General features: G+C 45.7%; 1 protein-coding gene across 1 annotated transcript in view; it reads left to right on the forward strand.

Moving 5' to 3' along the window:
- Positions 1-12,602: 12,602 nt before the first annotated feature.
- Acbd3 (acyl-CoA binding domain containing 3) overlaps positions 12,603-19,642 on the forward strand; it is a 29,373-nt gene continuing 22,333 nt past the window's right edge. Inside the window, exon 1 of the mRNA XM_060364818.1 lies at positions 12,603-12,958. Within this exon, the coding sequence (XP_060220801.1) occupies positions 12,676-12,958 (283 nt within the window). The 5' untranslated portion in view covers positions 12,603-12,675. The remainder of the gene's footprint in view (positions 12,959-19,642) is intronic.

Genomic DNA, 19,642 nt, shown 5'->3' on the forward strand with positions numbered 1-19,642 from the left:
TCTTTAATGAGTTGATCTTGTCAGGCGTTTTGTCACAGTAAGCGAAAATGATACTCAGTTCTCCTCCATCTACCAGGTGGGTGGTGATTGTACTGGTCCATCTTCAGCAGGAAACCTGCTTGGTCAGTTTCACTGGAAGTTAACTTCTGATGCTTCCTCTGGTGGACTCGCACCCACCACCTCTGGCCTGCTCCATGGCTGCACATGCACACTTGGCCCTGCTAAACTTGGCATCAAGCCCTATCGCTCTCCGTGGAGATCTCCTTACCTGCCATGATGGGTTCCCCTGTTCCCTGACAGGGGACAGGGTTTCTCTGTGTAGTCGGGAACTCAATCTGTAGACCAGGCTGGCCTTGAACTCACAGAGACCTGCCCTCCAATGGCCCACAGCACCTCCCAGCGCTGAGACTAAAGGCATATGCCACCACAGCCTGGCTTTTTTATTTTTTTCATCATCCAACACAAACACCTTCGGGACATGGCTCTGTGCCCATCCCCAGGGGTGTCTGAGCGTCTTCTCAGCAAAGGTGAATTCATATGCTTGTCTGCTTTAGGCCGGGTCACGTCCCTAAGATACAAGCGCCGTCTCTGGAACTCTGGTGAAGTAAACTGGCCAACAGATGTGTGCTCTTTGGTATGCTGTCACAGAAAAAGGTCTCCCAAGAGGGTAAATGAAGAGTAAGTTGCCACGCAGGATGTATAGTGCATCTGTGGAGCTGGAGAGATGGCTTGGTGGTTAAGAGGACCTGTGTTCCATTCCCAGCACCCACATCAGATACCAGACAACTGCCCTTTTCTCCAGTTCCAAGCTTTCTTGACCTCAGCGCACAGTACACTCACATACACAAGCCTATGCTCTCTCTATAAACAGAACTAAAAATAAAAGCAAACTTTTTAAATGCTATAAGAAAGAGTTTAAATTAGGTGCGGTGATGCATGCCTCTAATCTCAGATACTGAGGAGGCTGAAGAAAGAGGATTTGGATTTGGGGTCTAGCCTGGGCTACATAAGGAAACTTTGTCTCAAAAACTAAATAAAATGTGGATAAGGTGAGGGAAAAGTATAGGAAAGAAGGAGTTACAAGATGTCAACATACATGTGCTTATTTGCATCAAGATGTCTACATACATGTGTTTATCTGTATCAGGAAGTTTCGGAGACAGCCATTCAAAATTCTCATCTCTGGAAGACTGAAGTCAGGGGCGCTAAGGGAAGCTTTGCTTTCCCTTACACTCCTCCTACGGTGGGTGCTGTGTGTAGTTTTCACGTTAGTATTTGTTTATTCACATAGTTAACGTGGGTGAGATGCTGGGGACTGAACCTGTGACTCCAGCCCTCTTTTTGGGGTTTGTTTTATTTTGAGACAACATCTGGCTAATTTGCCCACACTGGCCTCCAGCTCCTCTCTAGACCAGGCCTGCTTTGAACTTGTAATCCTCCTGCCTCAGCCTCCAGAGTCACTGTGATTAAAGGCCTGAATCACTATAGGCTCATTTTTGTGCAAATTCTTTTTTTTTTTTTTTTTTTCAAAAATATGTCATTCTGTAACTAAGAAGTGAATGTATCAGAAGCTATAACATTAAATATTTGGGGGGGCGATGAAATACAGTTTCTCCATGTAGCCCTAGACCAGGCTGGCCTCTAACTCACAGAGGGATTAACCAATTGCATTAACTATATGTCAGTGTGAAAGATGTTTATTTTTGAGCTCTGTGTGTGGAGTGCTCGTGTGTATGTTTTTCATGTGTGTGGGGGGTATATGCTCACATCTGTGTGTATAGAGTGGCCCCAGTTGATGTCCACAATCATCTTCACTGTCCCAGGCTGGAAGGACAGATGGGCCACCACACCCAGCTAGGGGCTGAGAAGTCTTATACTCACACAGCAGGTGCTTGAACCCCTGAACCATCACCCCAGACCACCTTATGTTTTGAGACAGGGTCTCTCAGGAACCTGGACCTCACCGCTTCAGCTAGACCTGTGAGCGCTGCTTGCCCCTGCTCCACAGTGCTGGGGTTGCTACAGAGGTGCGCTAGTCTTTCTCTCAGTGGTTACTGGAGAGCCCAACGTGCACCCTTTGCCTGTGAGCAGCAGCTGCACACTGAGCCCCACTTTATTTTATTTTTTTAATATGCATGACATTTTGAATTACTTAATTTTAAAGACTATTAAGAATTAATAAAATTCAAGCTGGGCATGGTAGCACATGCCTGTAATCCCAGCACCCAGGGAGGCAGAGGCGGGGGATCTGTGTGAGTTTGAAGCTAGCCTGGTCCATAAAGCAAGCCCAGGACAGCCAAGGCTACACAGAGAAACACTGTTGAGGAGGAGGAGAAGAAGAATAAGAATTAATAAAATTCAGGGCTGGAGAGACGGCTCAGTTAAGAGCACTGGTTGCTCTCCCAGAGTCTGTGGGTTCAGTTCCCAGCACCCACATGACAGCTCACAACTGTCTGTAACTCCAGTTCCAGGTGACCTGACACCCTCATACAGACATACATGGAGTCAAAACACCAATGCACATAAAAAAATATTTTTAAAAACAATTAATAAAATTCAAAGGAGATAAAATCATAACAAGAAGAAAATGTTGCCTGACCTCAGTGTCTGTCCTCTCACTGTTATTCTCTGGGGCTCTCACAGCAAGGCAAGGGGGCAGGACTAGTAGTCCCAGCTATCTGGGAGGTTGGGCAGGAAAATTCCCTGTGCCCAAGGGTTGGAGGCCAGTCTGCGTAATCTAGTGAGACTCCATCTTGTTCATAGAAAACAATGACTGTGAGGATGACGACAAGGAAGAGCAGGACAAAAAGGAGGAAGAAGAGGAGAGAAGAAAGCAGCAGGGTTCGATGGCTTATACCTCTGATCCTAGCACTCAGGAAGCTGAGGCAGAAGGATTGGTATGAGTTTGAGGCCAGCCTGGTCACATAGTGAATACCAGTCCCAGGCCTGCCAAAACTACCCAGCAGGCCTTGTCTTAAAAAAAAAAAAACAAAACACAAATGGCTTGGCTGACTGGGCATGTAGGCAGAGTACTTGCCAGCATACATGAGGCTCTGGACTGAACCACGTAGCACCGTATAAAACCATGGAAGCATGGAACATGCCTCTAATATCAGTACTTGGGTGGGAGAGGGAGAAGGATCAGAAGTTTGAGAAATCTATATAATTGCCAAAGAAAAAAAATTTAAGTGATAAAAAAATTAAATTAACAATACTGAAGTCTGAGGTCATCCTAGTCATCCTAGTCACTTCGAGGCCAGCCTGGTGAGATCTTGTCTACAATAAAATGAAAGAAAATGAAAAAAGGGCCGGGTGTGGTGGCACACACCGTTAGTCCCAGCGCTCGGGAGAATTCACCAACAACAATATTGCGTTTTTAAAAATATAAGTAGATGCATCCTGACACACCAGATTGTTGGGGAGGCGCGGTGGCCTGTGCCTTTAGTACTTATTATATGTCTTTTGTAATTGGTGCTTCGTCAGTTTAGCACCCCTGTCTCTGCCCCAGCCGGAATCCTGCTGTCTGACACCTGGGAGGCCAACACCCTGGCCTGGCTGCTGCTTGCACACCACATTCCCCTGGATGTCTGACTTCCTGCTGGCAGAAGATATGCAGCGAGTTGGCAGCCAGACCAGAGGCAGCCTCTCTCCCAGGCCCCCCGGCATTCTCACGGAGTGTTCTCCAGGGGCAGAAGACTTGGCCTTGCTCAGTCCTGAGGGTGGCAGAGGACCCATGGTACACAGACTGGCTCACCCACCATCACCAGTCACAGAGGAAAAACAGTCTGTGGTAGCCTCAGAACAGGGCTTGCATTTCACAGATCAACATGGTGAACTTTCAAATGGCTTTCTCGGTTGGTTGGTTGGTTTTGGTTTTTCCTGACAGGTCTCTCTGTGTAGCCTTGGCTGTTCTGGAACTCACTCTGAAGAACAGGCTGGCCTCGAATTCAGAAATTGCTTGCCTCTGCCTCCCAAGTGCTGGGGTCAAAGGCATGCAGCACCACCGCCCAGCTTGTGAATGGTTTTAATGTACATCAAAATTTCCAGTGAAGGGTCAACTATATAAACTTTTTTTTTCCTTCGGGATTATTTGTAATTTAAATAATCATACCCCTGGGCTAGGGTACACAGCTCAGTGGTACAGCACTTGCCTAGCATGTGTGAGGCTGGCTTCCATCCCTAGCACCACTGAACCCAGACAAAAACCAAAACTCACTCAAGCCACACACAAACACACCACTCACTGCTGTCTGTGTGCATCTGTGGCAGAAGTTTTCTTGGTGTTTCCGTGGAGAAAGTCAAGCATCTTTCCTTTTCATTGTTGTCAGAGGAACCATGCACAAATTTCACCATTTTCATAAGCACTTTCCCTGTGTTTCTCTTCTATATTGTCATCAGGACACTTCCGAAGTCACTGTGTAAATACACTTTTGGATGGGTGATTTTCTTTGAGATGATAAAAAGGCTACTAAAAATGATGTGCTTGACAAAGAGGCTTTAGGAAATGTTCTCTGAAGGGAAATGACCTGTATACTATGTTTGCTTAAGCCACAACAAATGTTTATTCATCACTGAGCATATGTCAGGCAGCAGGAGGCACCGAAGCCATCAACTTTGAAGAAAGATAAGAAGCTGGGTGTTGGCCAGGCACCAGCGCACCTTTAGTCCCAGCATTCGGAAGGTAGAGTCAGGCAGATAATGGAGAGTTCAAGGCCAGCCTGGTCTACATAGCAAGCTGGCTATCTAGTGATACTTCATACACACAGATATAGACACATAAATACACACACACACACACACACACACACACACACAGCAGCCAGCTGTGTTGGATGGCATAGCTGATGGGCCCAGAAATCAGGAGACAGAGGAAGAAGGCTCTCAACTTAAAGGCCATGCTGGTTAGGGTGTACAGCATGGTACATTGATGAGTAACCATCCCCCACCCAGTCTCTGCACCTCTTTCTTCGTTTTAATGGGGTCTCACTCTGCAGCCCTGTCTGTCCTTAAACTCATGGTAATTCCACTGCTTCAATCTCTCAAGTGCTTGTACTTGAATCTGTGAAAGGTACTCAAACATCTGTTGAATGAATGCTTTCTTTAGGGGAATTTTTTTAGGGGTGTGCTTTTTGCTTTGTCTTGTGCAAATTGTGAGAGACCAATACATCTTTCTTAAAGGAATAGGTGAAAATGGTTGAATTTTGGAAGGAGAGAAATTGTACACAATTACTTTTAGGATAATTTGGTAACTTAATCTGCTCTCTGAGAATTGGGGAACATTTGAGGGGCTGATGCAATAAAATTTAAAAATAATCTCAGAAGCCTGGAGGTGGTGGTGCATGCCTTTAATCTCAGCACTCGGAGGCAGAGGCAGGTGGATCTCTGTGAGTTCGATGACAGCCTGATCTACAGAAAGAGAGAGAGAGAGAGTTCCAGGACATCCAGAACAGGGAGAAACCCTGTATCAAAACAAACAAACAAACAAACAATGTCTATCTATTCTCAGAAGGGAAATGAGGGTAAGAATGAGGTCTTAACCTGCATGGCACATTTGTTCATCTACTGGACAAGTGTTTATTTAGTATCCACCACAGGTTGAGCACTAGGAAGCAACATTGCCACAGACTTTAGGAAAAAAAAAAAAAAAAAAGATGATTATAAGCCAGGGGTGGTGGTGCAGCCCTATTATCTCAGCACTTGAGAAGCTGAAACAGGAGGATCTCAATGTCAGAGCTATCCTGGCTACACAGCAAGTTCCAGATCAGCTTTCTCCAAGTCCTGTCTCCTGGAGAAGAAACCAAAGGAATAAAAGCATGAGGAAGAGAGGGAAGGAAAGAAGAAAAAAAGAAAGAAGAAAAGGAGAGGAGGGAAGGAAGGAAAGAAGGAAGGAAGAAGAAGTTTAAAATAAAAATAACCTAGGCCTAGTAGCTTATTTTTACAGATCTATAATTTCAAATCCTCAGGAGGCAGAGGCAGAAAGACTAGAAGTTCCAGACCCACGGAAGCTATAAAGTAAGCTTAAGGTCAGTCTTGGAATTCAGTGAGACCTTTTCTCCAAATGAAAAATACAAAAAAGGGCTGGAGTGTAGGTCAGTGGTAGAGTGCTTGCTTGGCATGTGTAAGGCCTGGGCTGGAGAACCAGTACCAAAAAAAGTTAGCTGTACTCTTCCTTCTTAGACAGCTGCGACGTTTAAAAAGTAATCCATGTGGACCATCCACTACACTTGTATGCTGGAGATCTAAGGCAGAATTAAACTCTGTATCGGCTCTTTTTCCCCATGCAGAGATACCTATGGTATGCTGAGTTTAGAAATTAGGTGGTGTAATGGATTAAATAATATTTATTTATTTATTTATAGGGGGGATTTGGATGCCCTGATATGTATGTGGAAGTCATAGGACAGCTTGAAGAGTGGGTTCTTTTTTTCCACCTGGGGGTCCCAGAAATCAAACTGAATTTGTTCAGCTTCACAGCAAGTGCCTTTACCATTTTATCCTTCTCCCTGGTTCCAATATAAGAGATTAAAATGATTATTAAAAATAGAACAATTATAATGCTAATAACTGTATTTATAGCCAGGCAGTGGGAGGGCATGCTTTTGGTCCCAGCACTTGGGAGGCACAGGCAGGCAGAGCTTCATGAGTTCGAGGCCAGCCTGGTCTACAGAGTGAAACCCTGTCTCTAAAAACAAACCAAACCAAAACAAAAATTATAATTACTTTGTTCACTAAAACAAATAATTGTAATCAACATAGTTGTCCATCAACAGATGAATGGATAATAAAAATCTGGTCTCTTTCTGTATAATGGAATCCTACTTAGCGCTCAAGAAAAATGAAGTTTAAAAATTTTTACAGGAAAATAGACTTAGAACATATATTATATAAAGTTGAGGGATAGAGAATTGGTTCAGAGGTTAGGAGCACTTGTGCTCTTTCAGAGGACCGGAGTTTGGTCCCCAAAGCCCACATGGCAGCTCCCCAGGAATATACATGGTACACACACATACATACAGGCAAAAACTCATACACATAAACACAAGAAAATAAAATAAGGCTGGGCAGTGGCGGTGCACATGTTTAATCCCAGAGCTTTTGGGTGCAGACAAACACAGATCTCTTGTGACTTCAAAGCCAGCCTGGTCTATATGGCGAATTTCAGGCCAGCCAGGGCTGCACAGTTAGACTCTGTCTAAACAACAACAAACCCTATGTGTGTCCACACGCTCACCTGTAACGCCAGCACTGTTGTGTGTGCTGTGGGAACTGATACAGAAGGATTCCGGGGTTTGCTGGCAGCCAACCAAGCTCCGGGTGCGGAGACAGACCCTGTCTCCAAAGAGAAAGGTCAACAGTGATGAAGAGGGCACGCTATGCTCGTCTCTGGCTTCCAGTGTGCACCCCTCACACATCCCTGTGCATGCAACACATACACATATCCACGCAGACGTACACGCAGACACATGCACACGAATGAACACACACACAACAGACACACGCACACACAGAGAAGTTTAAATCCTACGACCATGTCCTGTTGAACGTTAGTTCTTATTAGGAACATTTAGAAAAATGTCCTCCCTAGAGACTGCCTGGGGCCGACCAGTGCCTGCCTGGGCTTGTTTGGCTCCCAGTTATGTCCACAGCAGAGAGTGCTTGGCCTCTCCTCGCAGATTTACCTGTCTTCTTCCACCAGGAGTGGAGGTCTGACAGCTCTAATCTGCCCAGCAGATGCAGCACTTCCGCCGCTGGCCAGCAGGTGGCGCAGAGGGACCTTGAGGCTTAAGCTTTGGCCTTAGAGATCTCCAATGGAGCGCTAGAAAAAAGCCCTTTATAAAAAAAAGAAAGAAAGAAAAGAAAAAAGCCCTTTATCCACTTCCTACCTCCCTTCCTCCTCTTCCTTTTGTGGTTTTGGTTTTGTTGCATTCTTGAGACAGGTAGGCAGCCTTGGCTAAAGTAGAATTAGTATGTAGAACGGGCTAGCCTTCAACTCACAGAGACCTATCTGCCGCTGCCTCCTGGGTGCTGGGATTAAAGGACTGTACTACAATGCCTGTCATCACTTTTACATTTTAAAATGAAAAAAATATCCATAATGAGGCCGGGCAGTGGTACACGCCTTTAGTCCCAGCACTCTGGAGGCAGAAGCAGGTAGAGCTCTGTGAGTTGAAGGCCAGCCTGGTCTAAGGACGAGTTCTAGAGCAGCCAGGGCTGCCCTGTCTCAAGCAACAACAAATAATCCATAATGTTGTAATGGATCGTGGCTTTTACGAATGTTTGGAGAGGCTAGAGAGATGGCTCGGCCAGCTAGGGCACTGCACAGAGGACCAGAGTTAATTCAGTTCCCAGCAACCACGTCAGACAGGTCACAACTGCCTGAAACTCCAGCCATAGGGAACCCAAGGATCCAACACCCTCTTCTGGCCTCTTCAGGCCCTCACCCGCACACATACACATAAGTAAACAAATAAAAAACCTCAAATCCTTAAAACAAAAACAATGTTTTGAGCCAAGTACCATGACTGTAGTCTGTGGTCCCAGTTACTGGGGAGGCAGAGGCAAGAGGATGACTTGAGCCCAGAAGTTTGAAGCCAGCCTGGATGAATTGGATGAGACCGTGTTTACAAACAAACAAACAAAAACTGAATATGGTGGCACAAGTCTGGGAGGCAGAGGCAACAAGCATCAGGGGTTTCATGCTGAGCCAGTCAGTGAGATGTATCAGTGGGTAAAGGGTGACAACCTGAGCTGGACCGCTGAGCCCCACGTGGAAGAAGAGAACAAGTTGTTCCTCATCATGCTTCCTGTCATATACACATGAGTAAAAAGCATAGTTCAGTGCCACGCTTCAATAAATACAAGTTTTAGGCTAGTTTGAGCTACGTGTGACTGTCTCAGAAAGCAAGCAGGAAGGAAGGAAGGAAGGGAGGGAGGGCTGAAGAGAGGGAATGAACGGCACGGAGTGTGTGGTAGCACGCACCAGTAACACCAGCAATCAGTAGGCGGAGGCAGGAGGATTGCCTAAGTTTGAGACCAGCTTGGGGTACTCAGTGAGTTTAAGGTCAGCTGGAGATACACTGAAAGAAAGCTGTTGAGAGAGAGAGAGGTGGGGGAGAGAGAATGTTCTGTACAAGCAGGCAGAGAGGAACAGTGCCAGCTACTGGGAAACGACATCTTATCACTTATCTAGTAGAGCTTCTGGAACACTTCTGAACAGATAAGTTAAGCTAAACCCACTAATGGTGCATGATAAAACCAGGGTAGAAATGAGTTCTCCTTCTAGATAATGATAGTGAGGCAGGGGCGTGCGTGTGTGTGTGTGTGTGTGTGTGTGTGTGTGTGTGCAGTGTGTAAAGAGAGAGGGGGAGGACGGCTTCAAGGAGCCCAGGTTGGCCTTACACTTAGTATGTAGCAGAGGATGGCCTTAAATTCTTGGTCCTTCTGCATTCTGCATTGGTCCTATGTGCCGGGATTACAGCTATTTGCCACAATGCCCAGCCTCTTTCTTCTGTCTGAAGAAGCCATAAGACACACACACAGATACACACACACCTGCTGTGGTGTTTTTAGACTGAATGCCATGTCCCCCCCCATCATATGTTGAAATCTAACCCCTGCGTAATGGCACTCAAAGGTTGAGTGTTGGGGAGGCTGGCTCATAAGGGTATCACCCAAATGAGATAATCATCCTTATTTAGAGGTCCCAAAGAACTCCCGTTTCTCCTACCAGTGAGAATGAATACAGCAAGAATATGGATGCCCAGGGACCACCAAGTGGGCCTTCACCAGTGTTGTGTGACTCACCCCAGATGGGGAGCCCAGGACAGACCAAAGTACGATACCACCAAAGTCCAACTTGGGAACTAATGAGGTTCACTGGGGTTAGTTACACGAATGTGGGTGAGGGGTTACTATAGGAGCAGGAACGACCCAGAGACAGCTGCGTCACCAAAGCCCGCCCCAGCCGATGACGGCCAACAAAGCTGGGGACCTGGAGCCCACTGCACAGCCTAAGAGGGTCCTTCTGCACACCGCAGCTGATTCCGCAGGGTGTCTGAGAGTCTTCTTCCTAGCTCAGATCTATTTTGACCTGAAGGGAACTCTCGGCTTTTATTGTTCACTCTGGCAGGGAGGAGCCTATCGAGTCTGGTCAGTTTCGGGAACTTCTGAAGCCATTTTCAGTTGTTTACCTTCCTGCTTGAGCTTCCCCTAGGACTGAAGGTTTTAATCTTGGATGAAACCGTTTCACAGCAACCAGCCTTCAAAACAGCCAGTATCTTGATCCTGAACACCTCGCCTGTCAGAACTGTGACAAAGAATGGTTATTTATAAGCCACCCAGGGGGCTGGAGAGATGGCTCAGTGGTTAAGAGCACTGTCTGCTCTTCCAGAGGTCCTGAGTTCAATTCCCAGCAACCACATGGTGGCTTACAACCATCTATACCCATAACTGCTCTCTTCTAACATGCAGGTGCAACATGCAGATAAAGCACTAATATAAATGCATAAAATATTAAAAAAAACCTATCTTATAAGCCACCCAGCCTGGGGTGTGTAGTTACAGTGTACAAACAGACTAAGTGACCTAACAACATCAATCTGTCATGTTTATGGCCTGTGATAATGGCTTAGACAGTGTTTGTCACATAGGACAGGCATGGCTGTGAACTTGGGTCTCATTGCAAGACCTCTTCATAGCATTGACTAATGTCATTAAGCACCAGTCTTAACAGTCTTAGGCTCACAATCACTAGATTGCTTAATTTTAAGGTAAGCCAGAAACCTGATGATGTCACAATTTTGCCACTGGTTGTGGAGCAGGCCTTTGATCCCAGCACTCGGGAAGCAGAGGCAGGCAGATCTCTATGAGTTTGAGGCCATCCTGGCCTACAGAGTTTCAGGACAGCCAAGGTTACACAAAGAAACCCTGTCTCGAAAAAAACAAAACAAATCTAAATTTTAACATGCCACCAAATGGTTCAAATTTAAAGTATACACCCAATTAAAGTTTAAAGTAGAATACCAATTCAAATCCAAGGGCAGACTCTATCCTGTGTATTTTAATGTTGCATTTAGTAGTGACCACATTATATTGAAAGCTATCAACCAGCAGGGCCTTTCTGGTTTTTTGTTATGTTTTGTTTCAAGATAGGGTTTCTGAGTGTAGCCCTGGCTGTCCTGTCGCTGCCTCCAGAGTACTGGAATTACAGGCATAACGCCGCCCCCTTTCTAAATGCTTTACATATTGCTGTATTTTGGGAATGTAATGTCCCCCCAATGCCCACGTGTTAAAGTCTTGGTTCCAGGTTGGCACTATACAGAGGTGACAGAAATTTCGAGGTGGGACTAGTAGGTCTAGTGATTTCCCGTACATTCTTGAAAAACATACTAACACATAGGTTCATCGGTGCAGTCTTTTCAACAAACTCAGAGGTAGAGAGGAATCCAAAGTTAGGGAACCTGCTCAAGGTCACTGATGCAGCAGTACCTTCCAGCAGCCTGACCCTACCACAGTGTCTGGCACGGGCTCACCTCCTGGACCATGATGCCTTGGGGTTGGACACTGCTACCTTTGTATTTTCCACAGTACCTGATAAACAAGCTAGTCCTTAAATATGTGGTGGGCTAAACTGGTACTGCCTGTAATGTAAGTGTGCGGTCATTCAGTCATTCAAGTCAATAAAACAGTCCTTGGCTGGGGCGCTTGCTCAGTTTACCATACACAAAAAGCTTGCAATTTCTTCCCATAATTATTTATTTTTTCACTTTTAATGATTGGAAGACGGAACCAAAACCCCCAGCACCCGGGCGCAGAGGCAGGTGTATCTCTGTGTCCACAGTGAGTTCCAGACGAGCCAGGGCCATGTAGCTCTCAACCCTGCATCAAAATCAAGAACAGACAAAGAGACCGCTGTGTCCTCTCAAGACTGTTTCTCCTTCGCTACCTTCGCACTTTCCTGAACCCGGCGCCGCTGAGATTCTGTCCTCTGACCCTATACTTTCGCAGCGTGGATAGCTGAACTGGCCTCTCGCTGTCCTGAACGCTGGTCCTGGTGGCGCGCACCTGTAGTCAACGCACTTGGGAGGTTGAGGTAGGACAGACAAAAGGCCAAGCTGAGCTAAAGAGTAAGGTCAGCGCCAGCCTGAACCACATAGCCAACACGCAGCCAACCGTTCCCTCCCCTGGCGGAGCGAACATAAATTAAGGGAAAGAGAGGTCGCACGTTCTCGGGGAGGAATGCCGGTTTCCACTTAAAGACGGGCGTCTGCCCAGCATCTCCTCAGCATCTCCTCAGAGTCGCTGTGCAGGAGACTAGGTGAAACGAGCGCGCAGAGAGCTTTGCCGACCCCGGGACGCGTGCTCAGCCACCGCCCGGACGGCGGCGTGTGCTCCCCCTCACCAGCGCGGACCCTCCCGACCCCCGCGGGACCCGCCCCGGGAGAACCGCCCCGGCAGCGGGTCGGGGAGAGCTCCAAGAGGGGCGTGGGGGCCCCAGCGAGCGGAAGACTCGGAGGGGCGTGACCCACAGGCCCGGGGGCGGGGCGCCGGGCCCCTTCACGCCCGAGCCGCCTCGGCAGCGGAAGTTCCGGTGTCGGCGAGCGGAGGTGAGAGGTCAGCAGGAAGTCGATACGTGGCCGCCGCCTGTCCCCCGCCGAGGAGGCGCTGCGAGCGGAGATGGCGGCGCAGCTGAACGTAGAGCAACTCGAGGTGTCGCTCGACGGCCTCACGCTGAGCCCGGACTCGGAGGAGCGGCCCGGCGCGGAGGGTGCGCCGCTGCTGCCGCCGCCGCCGCTGCCCTCGCCCCCCGGGGCTGGCCAGGGCCCGGGCGCTGCGGGGCAGCCGCGGGAGCCCGGGGAGGCGGCGGCCGAGGGCGCGGCCGAGGAGGCGCGGCGGATGGAGCAGCACTGGGGCTTCGGCCTGGAGGAGCTGTACGGCCTGGCGCTGCGCTTCTTCAAAAGTGAGCGGGTCACTCGCCTCTGCGGGGCCGCGGGCCGGCCATGCGTGCCCCACCCACCCGAGCTAGGCCGGGGGTGACCGGAGCGCGGCTCCGTCCTTGGTGGCACCAAGAGTTTGTCACTACCGGTCGTGGCCCCCGGTCACACCCCTGAGGGACCAGGAACCCGGGTATAGCAGCCCGCGTCTCCTGAGGTTGCTGGGGCGTTGTACCTGGTTTAAGTTCTCTGGTTTCCATGAGCTGGAGTGGGAGCATGAGCGCGCGCTTCCAGGGGCTATTCTGGGATGGATTTCTCCTTTTTCTTGCTCTTCATCCATTTCCCCCCCCATTTCCCATGACTCACCACATCAAAGAGATTCTTTAAAAGCTGTCTTAGTGGAAGAAAATTGTATATGGGTCCCCACATACCTTTTCTAGCCTTGAAAGCCATGATTATGTATAGGACTGATGGTAAAAGATAAAATAAAATGCTAATTTAATTCCCTTTTGCTTGTGTAAGTAAACAGTGGACATGATCTAGTAACTTCTAAGTAGTTATGAATTTTTACCTTGTAAGTGAATTCTGAAGAGTAAGCTCCAAAAATTCTCATTCTCAAACTCCCCACCCCCCGCACAAATAACTGTTTTTTTAAAACAAAATTGTATGTGGTGCTTTTCTTCCTTTTTTCTTCTCTTTTTTAAATTGGGTGATTCACGTAGTTAAAAGTGGAGATAAAGTCAAGATTTGGTTAGTGGGAAATAGTTTGACAGTCCGATTCTTAAAGGTATTTAGGTTTTTAGTGGGAAAGCAAAGAGAAAGAGATAAGTGCAAATGAAACGTTAAAAAGTGGTTGCTAGGTTCCAGAAGCATTCCAGAACAGCATATTTATGACAGTTTTCCCGGAGAATGTACTTTCAGATTACATATTTTACCAGCTGAAGTTGTTATTCATTGTAGTAATCCTTCTTAAAATAATTTCATTTTAAAATAACTTTAATTGTGCAAACTAGTGAAATTTTATGACATTAAATGGTTGTTTTATATTTATTGTACTTTTTTTTTTAATTTAAAAAGTTTACCCTCGAACTGTTCATTTCCGTTGCACAAGTTCAGCCTTTACTGTGTTACCAGTTGGCTTGGGGAGTTAGTAACACAAGATGACTCACATTTAAGGTTTAGTGGTCTAAATGGGTTGTTTCAAATTGCCTTTTGGGAGGCAAGAGTCTTCAGGGAACCCATATTGAAGGGCCTACGTTATTAGTCACCTTACAGAAAGTGCAGTGGTAAGGGTGGTTTGCTCAGTTCCTAAATGGTGCTCAGACTGTGTCCAGGCACTTAGAATAGCTATTTAGCTATTCCAAGTTACCTTTCTGTGTTCTCTGTGGATTATTATTTGAGATAATAATGAAAGGCTGGCAGTGTATCAGGCACTAATTGGAAGGAGAAAAAGGATATAAAGGCGGAATTAACAGAAATGGGTGAATCCAGCAATGCTGCCTTTGTTTCTTTGTGGGTGGGTGTATGTGCATTTTCTGTGTATGGAGGTCACAGGACAACCTTGTGTGATGGTCAGTGAGACTGGATCTTCTTTGCTGCTTTGTGTACCAGCCTACCCACCGCATGGGCTTCTGGTGGTTCTTGTCTTAACCTCTCTCACGTCAGAGCCCTGAGTTTATAGATGTTCTCTACCATGTATTTCTTCATGTGGGTTTAGGAGATCTGAACTCAGGTCCTCATGCCTGTACAGCAAGTGCTTTGTACACTGAGTCATCTCTCCCAACTCCAGCCATCATTTTAGTGTATTTTTTTGTAGCAAAATACATCCATGTTTTTATCAGTAGTGTCCTTACATCCATGTTTTTATCAGTTGTGTCCAGTAGACAGATGTGTTTTATGGTTTTGTGCCAGTGTCTCACAAATATTTTAATGACTTTTTTTCCCATGGACTAACTATGAATCTTGAAAGCAAGATTATCTACTGTTGAAAACAGCTGGAGGAGCCCTGGATGTTGCTCAGGTGGTAGGGTGCTTGCCTATGTGGCTTTAGGTCCTGTGTTCCATCACCAGCACCAGAGAAGCAAAGCATGGTGGTGCAGGCCTGTAATCACAGCATTCAGGAGGTGGATCTGAAGTTTAAGGTCACTCTTGAGCTACATAGCGAGTGCAAGACCACTCTGGAATAGATAAATGAGATTCTGCCCCCTCCCTTTTCCAATAAGAAAGAAAGAAAAGCAGTGACAGTGTAAGCTGGATCATAGTGATGATCATAGGCCAGTGATGAGTTTACTGTGTCAACAGCTATCAATTTTTTCCTAAAGTGAAGGTGAAGTGGTGGGCTGCAGGTATACGTTAGTGAGAAGTGCTTGCTCCGCAGGCATCACATAGCATACACAACAAGGCCCTGAGTTCCACCGCAGGGATTGGGGTGTGTGAAATAATAGGTGAAAATGCCCCTTAGTGGTTTACTATCTAAATGTCAGGGGATTTTGTACCTTTATTATAGATAAGGTTTAATGTTGGGGTACTACTGTATGAATGGTACAGTCCTCTTTGCTCTTGAGGAGCACGGAGTCGGAAGACTTAAAGGGCCAGTTCACAACTGCAGAGAAGGAAATAGTGCCATTTTAAAAAGGGACAGCGGAGAGGGCATAGAACCAGGCATATGTACCTGGGAAGTGGCAAGTAGGAGGTAGTTTGAGGGAGAGAGGAGAAAACCTAATTCAGATCCTGGAAGGACTAGATGAAGTTATAAGTAGTTTAGTCTTTTTGTTAGATGAACCAGGGAAGGTTTTTCAAAGGGGGAAAGAAATTGCCCTTAATTCTATTTTAGCAAGATTAAGCTGGGCTTTCTTTGCTTTTTATGTTATGATCCTAAAGAATTCTAGAGCTTTATACTTCCGGGATGGAGTAAACTTGGGGAATTATATTTTGTTTTTGTTGAGTTATTCCGGGTTTAGATATTTTCTCTAATTGCTGTACTACATTAGTCTAGCAGATTGGTTGCATTAATTTATGACTTCAAACTAATGTTGTCAGTAGTTACAGAGCAGATGTTTACTAGATGTTAGGTGGATGCTGCATACACACTATTTTATGTAGTCCTCCCCCCATGAGACTTCAATGTAATCTGCATCCATTAGTTGAGGGACCTTGTCCAGGCCACTCAGTTATTCCTTGTAAGAGGCAAGGTTGGGTCTCTGTCTGGTTTCAGACAATTCTTCCCACTGCAGGAGGTGAAAATAGATAATTCCTATAGATAATAGATAATCCTTATAGTAAATAGATAATCCCTATTTCTGGTGTTACAGTGAGGGAAAGAATTCAAAAGTACTGTGTTACTTTATTAGCTGAATATTTTTGGCATGAAAATACTAAGGACTAGTAGAAAGATCCAAGTTGGTTTTGTTTGATTTAGATTTGTATGCCTGCATGTATGTATGTGTACCACTTGGTTCCTGGTGCCTGCAGAGGGCAGAAAAAGAATGTGGATGCAGAGATTCAAACTTGTGTTCTCTGGAACAGCAGCAACCAGTGCTGTTTAACCATGAGCCATCTCTCCAGCCCCCAAGTTGGTTTTTGGTTTTTTGAAACAGGATTTCTCTGTGTAGCCTTGGCTGTCCTGAACTCATTTTGTAGACCAGTTTGGCCTCGAACTCACAGAGATCCGCCTGCCTCTGCCTCCCTGAGTGTTGGGATTATAGGCATCCCCAAGTTGGCTTTTAAAGCATTATCATGTTAAGAAAAAATTTAAATGTATTGAAAGAACTAAGTGAGAATGGGGGCGGAGAAATGGCGTAGTGGTTAAGAGTACTTACTGCTCCCAGTACCACGTGGTGTTTCACAACTACCCAGCTCCATTTCCAGGAGATACAGTGCTCTCTTGACTTTTGTTGGGTATGAGGCACAAATGTTGTGCACATACATACATGCATACAGATACTCATACACAAAAAAAATAAACCTTTTAAAAATTATTATTTAGATAGGATCTCTGTTATGTAGATATGGCAGTTGTGGTACTCAGTATGTAGACCAGGCTGGCCTCAGTTTACAGAGATCTGCCTACCTCTGCCTCCTGAGTGCTGGGATTAAAGGCAATAATTTACTGGGATGTGGCCTGATGATCTGTCTACAGGGCTCTTAAATTGAGTAAATGTTAAAAAGATATTATGTAGGGTTAAAGGGTATAGAGGAATGTTGATTCAGAACATGGCTGTTCTGGCAAGAGATCATCCAAAGATCTGTGTGATCCAGCTGGAAAGAGATCACATCCAAAGATCTTCTAGGTCTGTGTGATCTGGCTGTAATACAAACATGCCTTTAGTCCAGGAGACAGAGGCAAGCAGATCTGAGTTTCAGGTAAAGAAAAGCTTAGGTCCAGGCATGGTGGTACACGCCTTTAATCCCAAACAATGAAGGTAAAGTTAGTTTATAGAAGGAAGCATTCTTGTTTGAAAGTGATGTCTAATTGAGTGGCACTAACAGTGACAAATCAGAGAAAGACTTAACAAAATAGGATACGCCCAACTCTCCTAAGAAGCAAAAGGAAAGGGAAGCTACTTTAGGGGCAGTACAGAGAGAGAAACAGTTTTACCGGGACACTAGTAGAGACAGATCGAGGAGAGAGAACTCAAGTGAAGATTGAAGGAGCCAGAAGGTTAGAAAAGATTGCTGGAGTTCGTTTGGGGACAAGCAGAGCAAATCAGAGGCTGAGAGAAAAGCCAAACGGGAAATTTTGTAAAGTTCTCTTCTCCAGAAGCTTTTCCTTTCAACAGTTAGGTCCTCCCTACATCTTCTGTGGTGGTTAATAGTACAGGGAATAAATGACAACCACTGCTGGTCCTCTCTGTTTATGACAGCTGCTTGCTGTGACTCTCTGAGATCTTTTTCTTTGCATCCATGTACGGTGTGTTTTGAAACCCAATTCCACTGTAGAGATGCTAAAGACTGCAGTGTGTGTATGTGTGTGGTGTGCGTGTTTGTATATGGGGCAGGGTTTAGAATTGATGTAATATTTGTGTAGTGTTGATTTTTTTTTTTAACCACTTGCTTTTTTTCCGAGACAAGGCCTCACTCTGTAGTTTGGCTGCCCTGACTCACTGTGTAGACCGATCTGGCCCAGAGCTCACAGGCCCCCTGTGCTGGGGTGAAAGGTGTGCCGCACGCCGCGTGGCACTTGGCCTTTATACATGGGTGCTCTGCCTGAGCTTATGTCTGTGTGCCACACGCACGCCTGATGCCCACAGAGAGCAGAGGAGGGCATTGGACCCCTGGAATTGGAGTCACAAATGGCTGTGAACCACCCTGTGGGTGCTGGGAATGGAACCCAGGTCTCTAGAAGAGCAGCCAGTGCCCCTAACCTCCGAGCCAGTTCTTCAGCCCCCCCGTGCTCCCCCTTTTTAATCAACTCTTGATAATGTCTAGCTTTTTAAATTCTGGTGGTAATGGGGTGTTGGTATACAGTGATTTTAATTGCAATCTCTTTGATTACTGAAGTTGAATACTCTTAGATGTTTCTTGGCAAGCTCTGTCTTTTGTCTTTTATTTATTTATTTATTTAGTTGATGTGTTTTTAGGCAGGGTTTTTGTTGTTGTTGTTTTTTAATGTAGCTTTGGCTGTTCTCAAACTCTGTGAGCTTCACGCTCATAGAGATCCCCCTGCCTCTCTGCCCCCTGAGTTCTGGGAGTAAAGGTGTGCGCCACCACTGCCTGGCTTTTGTTGTGTTTTGTTGTTTGGTTTTGTGATCTTACTCTTAAGTAATTTTATTTTGATTACCGCTGTATACATAGATGAAACTTGTCCATTATTTATACTTATTTTTTTATAGTTATGTATTTATCAGTTGGGGGCACTGTCATGACATGTAGTCGGAGGACACCTTGAGAGAATAGGTTTTTTTCCTTCTACTATGTGGATTCTGGGGACCAAACTCAGGTTGTCATATTATCTGCTGAGCAATCTTGCCATCTGGGTTTTTTAATTTTGGTAGTTCTTTTTTACTGGAATCAATAAAAATTATATGAATGTATCACGATAGGGGTTATATTATTTAAAGATTGTCATTTTACCAGACCCAGTGTAACACTTTTTTAGTTTTTTAAGACAGGGTTTCTTTGTGTATCCTGGCTGTCCTGGAACTCACTCTGTAGACCACCAGGCTGGCCTCGAACTCAAAGAGATCCACACACCTCTGCCTTCCAAGTCGCTGGAATTAAAGGCGTGCGCCACCACCACCCAGCTGACAGATGTATTTTTTCTTAATATAGCTTTAACATAAATAATAATAGTTGTTCAGTAACAACAGCAAAATAATAATAATTCAAGCAGGTGTGGTGGCACATGCCTGCAATCCAGTATTTAGGGGCTGAATCAGGAGGACTGAATTTGAGGCCTGGGCTGCATAAAAGGCCAGAAAGCACCCGGGGCTACATTAGTAGGACCTGATTTAAAGGGAAAAAAAAAAAAAAAAAAAAAAAAAGAAACAAATGAAGAGCAGGAAGAAGATAAAATCTATAAAGGATTTGTATTTTAGTACAAATTGAAATTTAGTAAATAAGAGCCAGGTGCGGTGGTGCATGCCTATGATCCCAGCACTCTGGGAGGCAGAGACAGGTAGATTGCTGTGAGTTCGAGGCCAGCCTACTCTACAAAGTGAGTCCAGGACAGTCAAGGCTGTGTGGATAAACCTGTCTCAAACAAACAAAAT

The sequence above is a fragment of the Meriones unguiculatus genome, chromosome 11 (genome assembly GCF_030254825.1).
Source record: "Meriones unguiculatus strain TT.TT164.6M chromosome 11, Bangor_MerUng_6.1, whole genome shotgun sequence".
In the NCBI taxonomy this organism is placed as follows: domain Eukaryota; kingdom Metazoa; phylum Chordata; class Mammalia; order Rodentia; family Muridae; genus Meriones; species Meriones unguiculatus.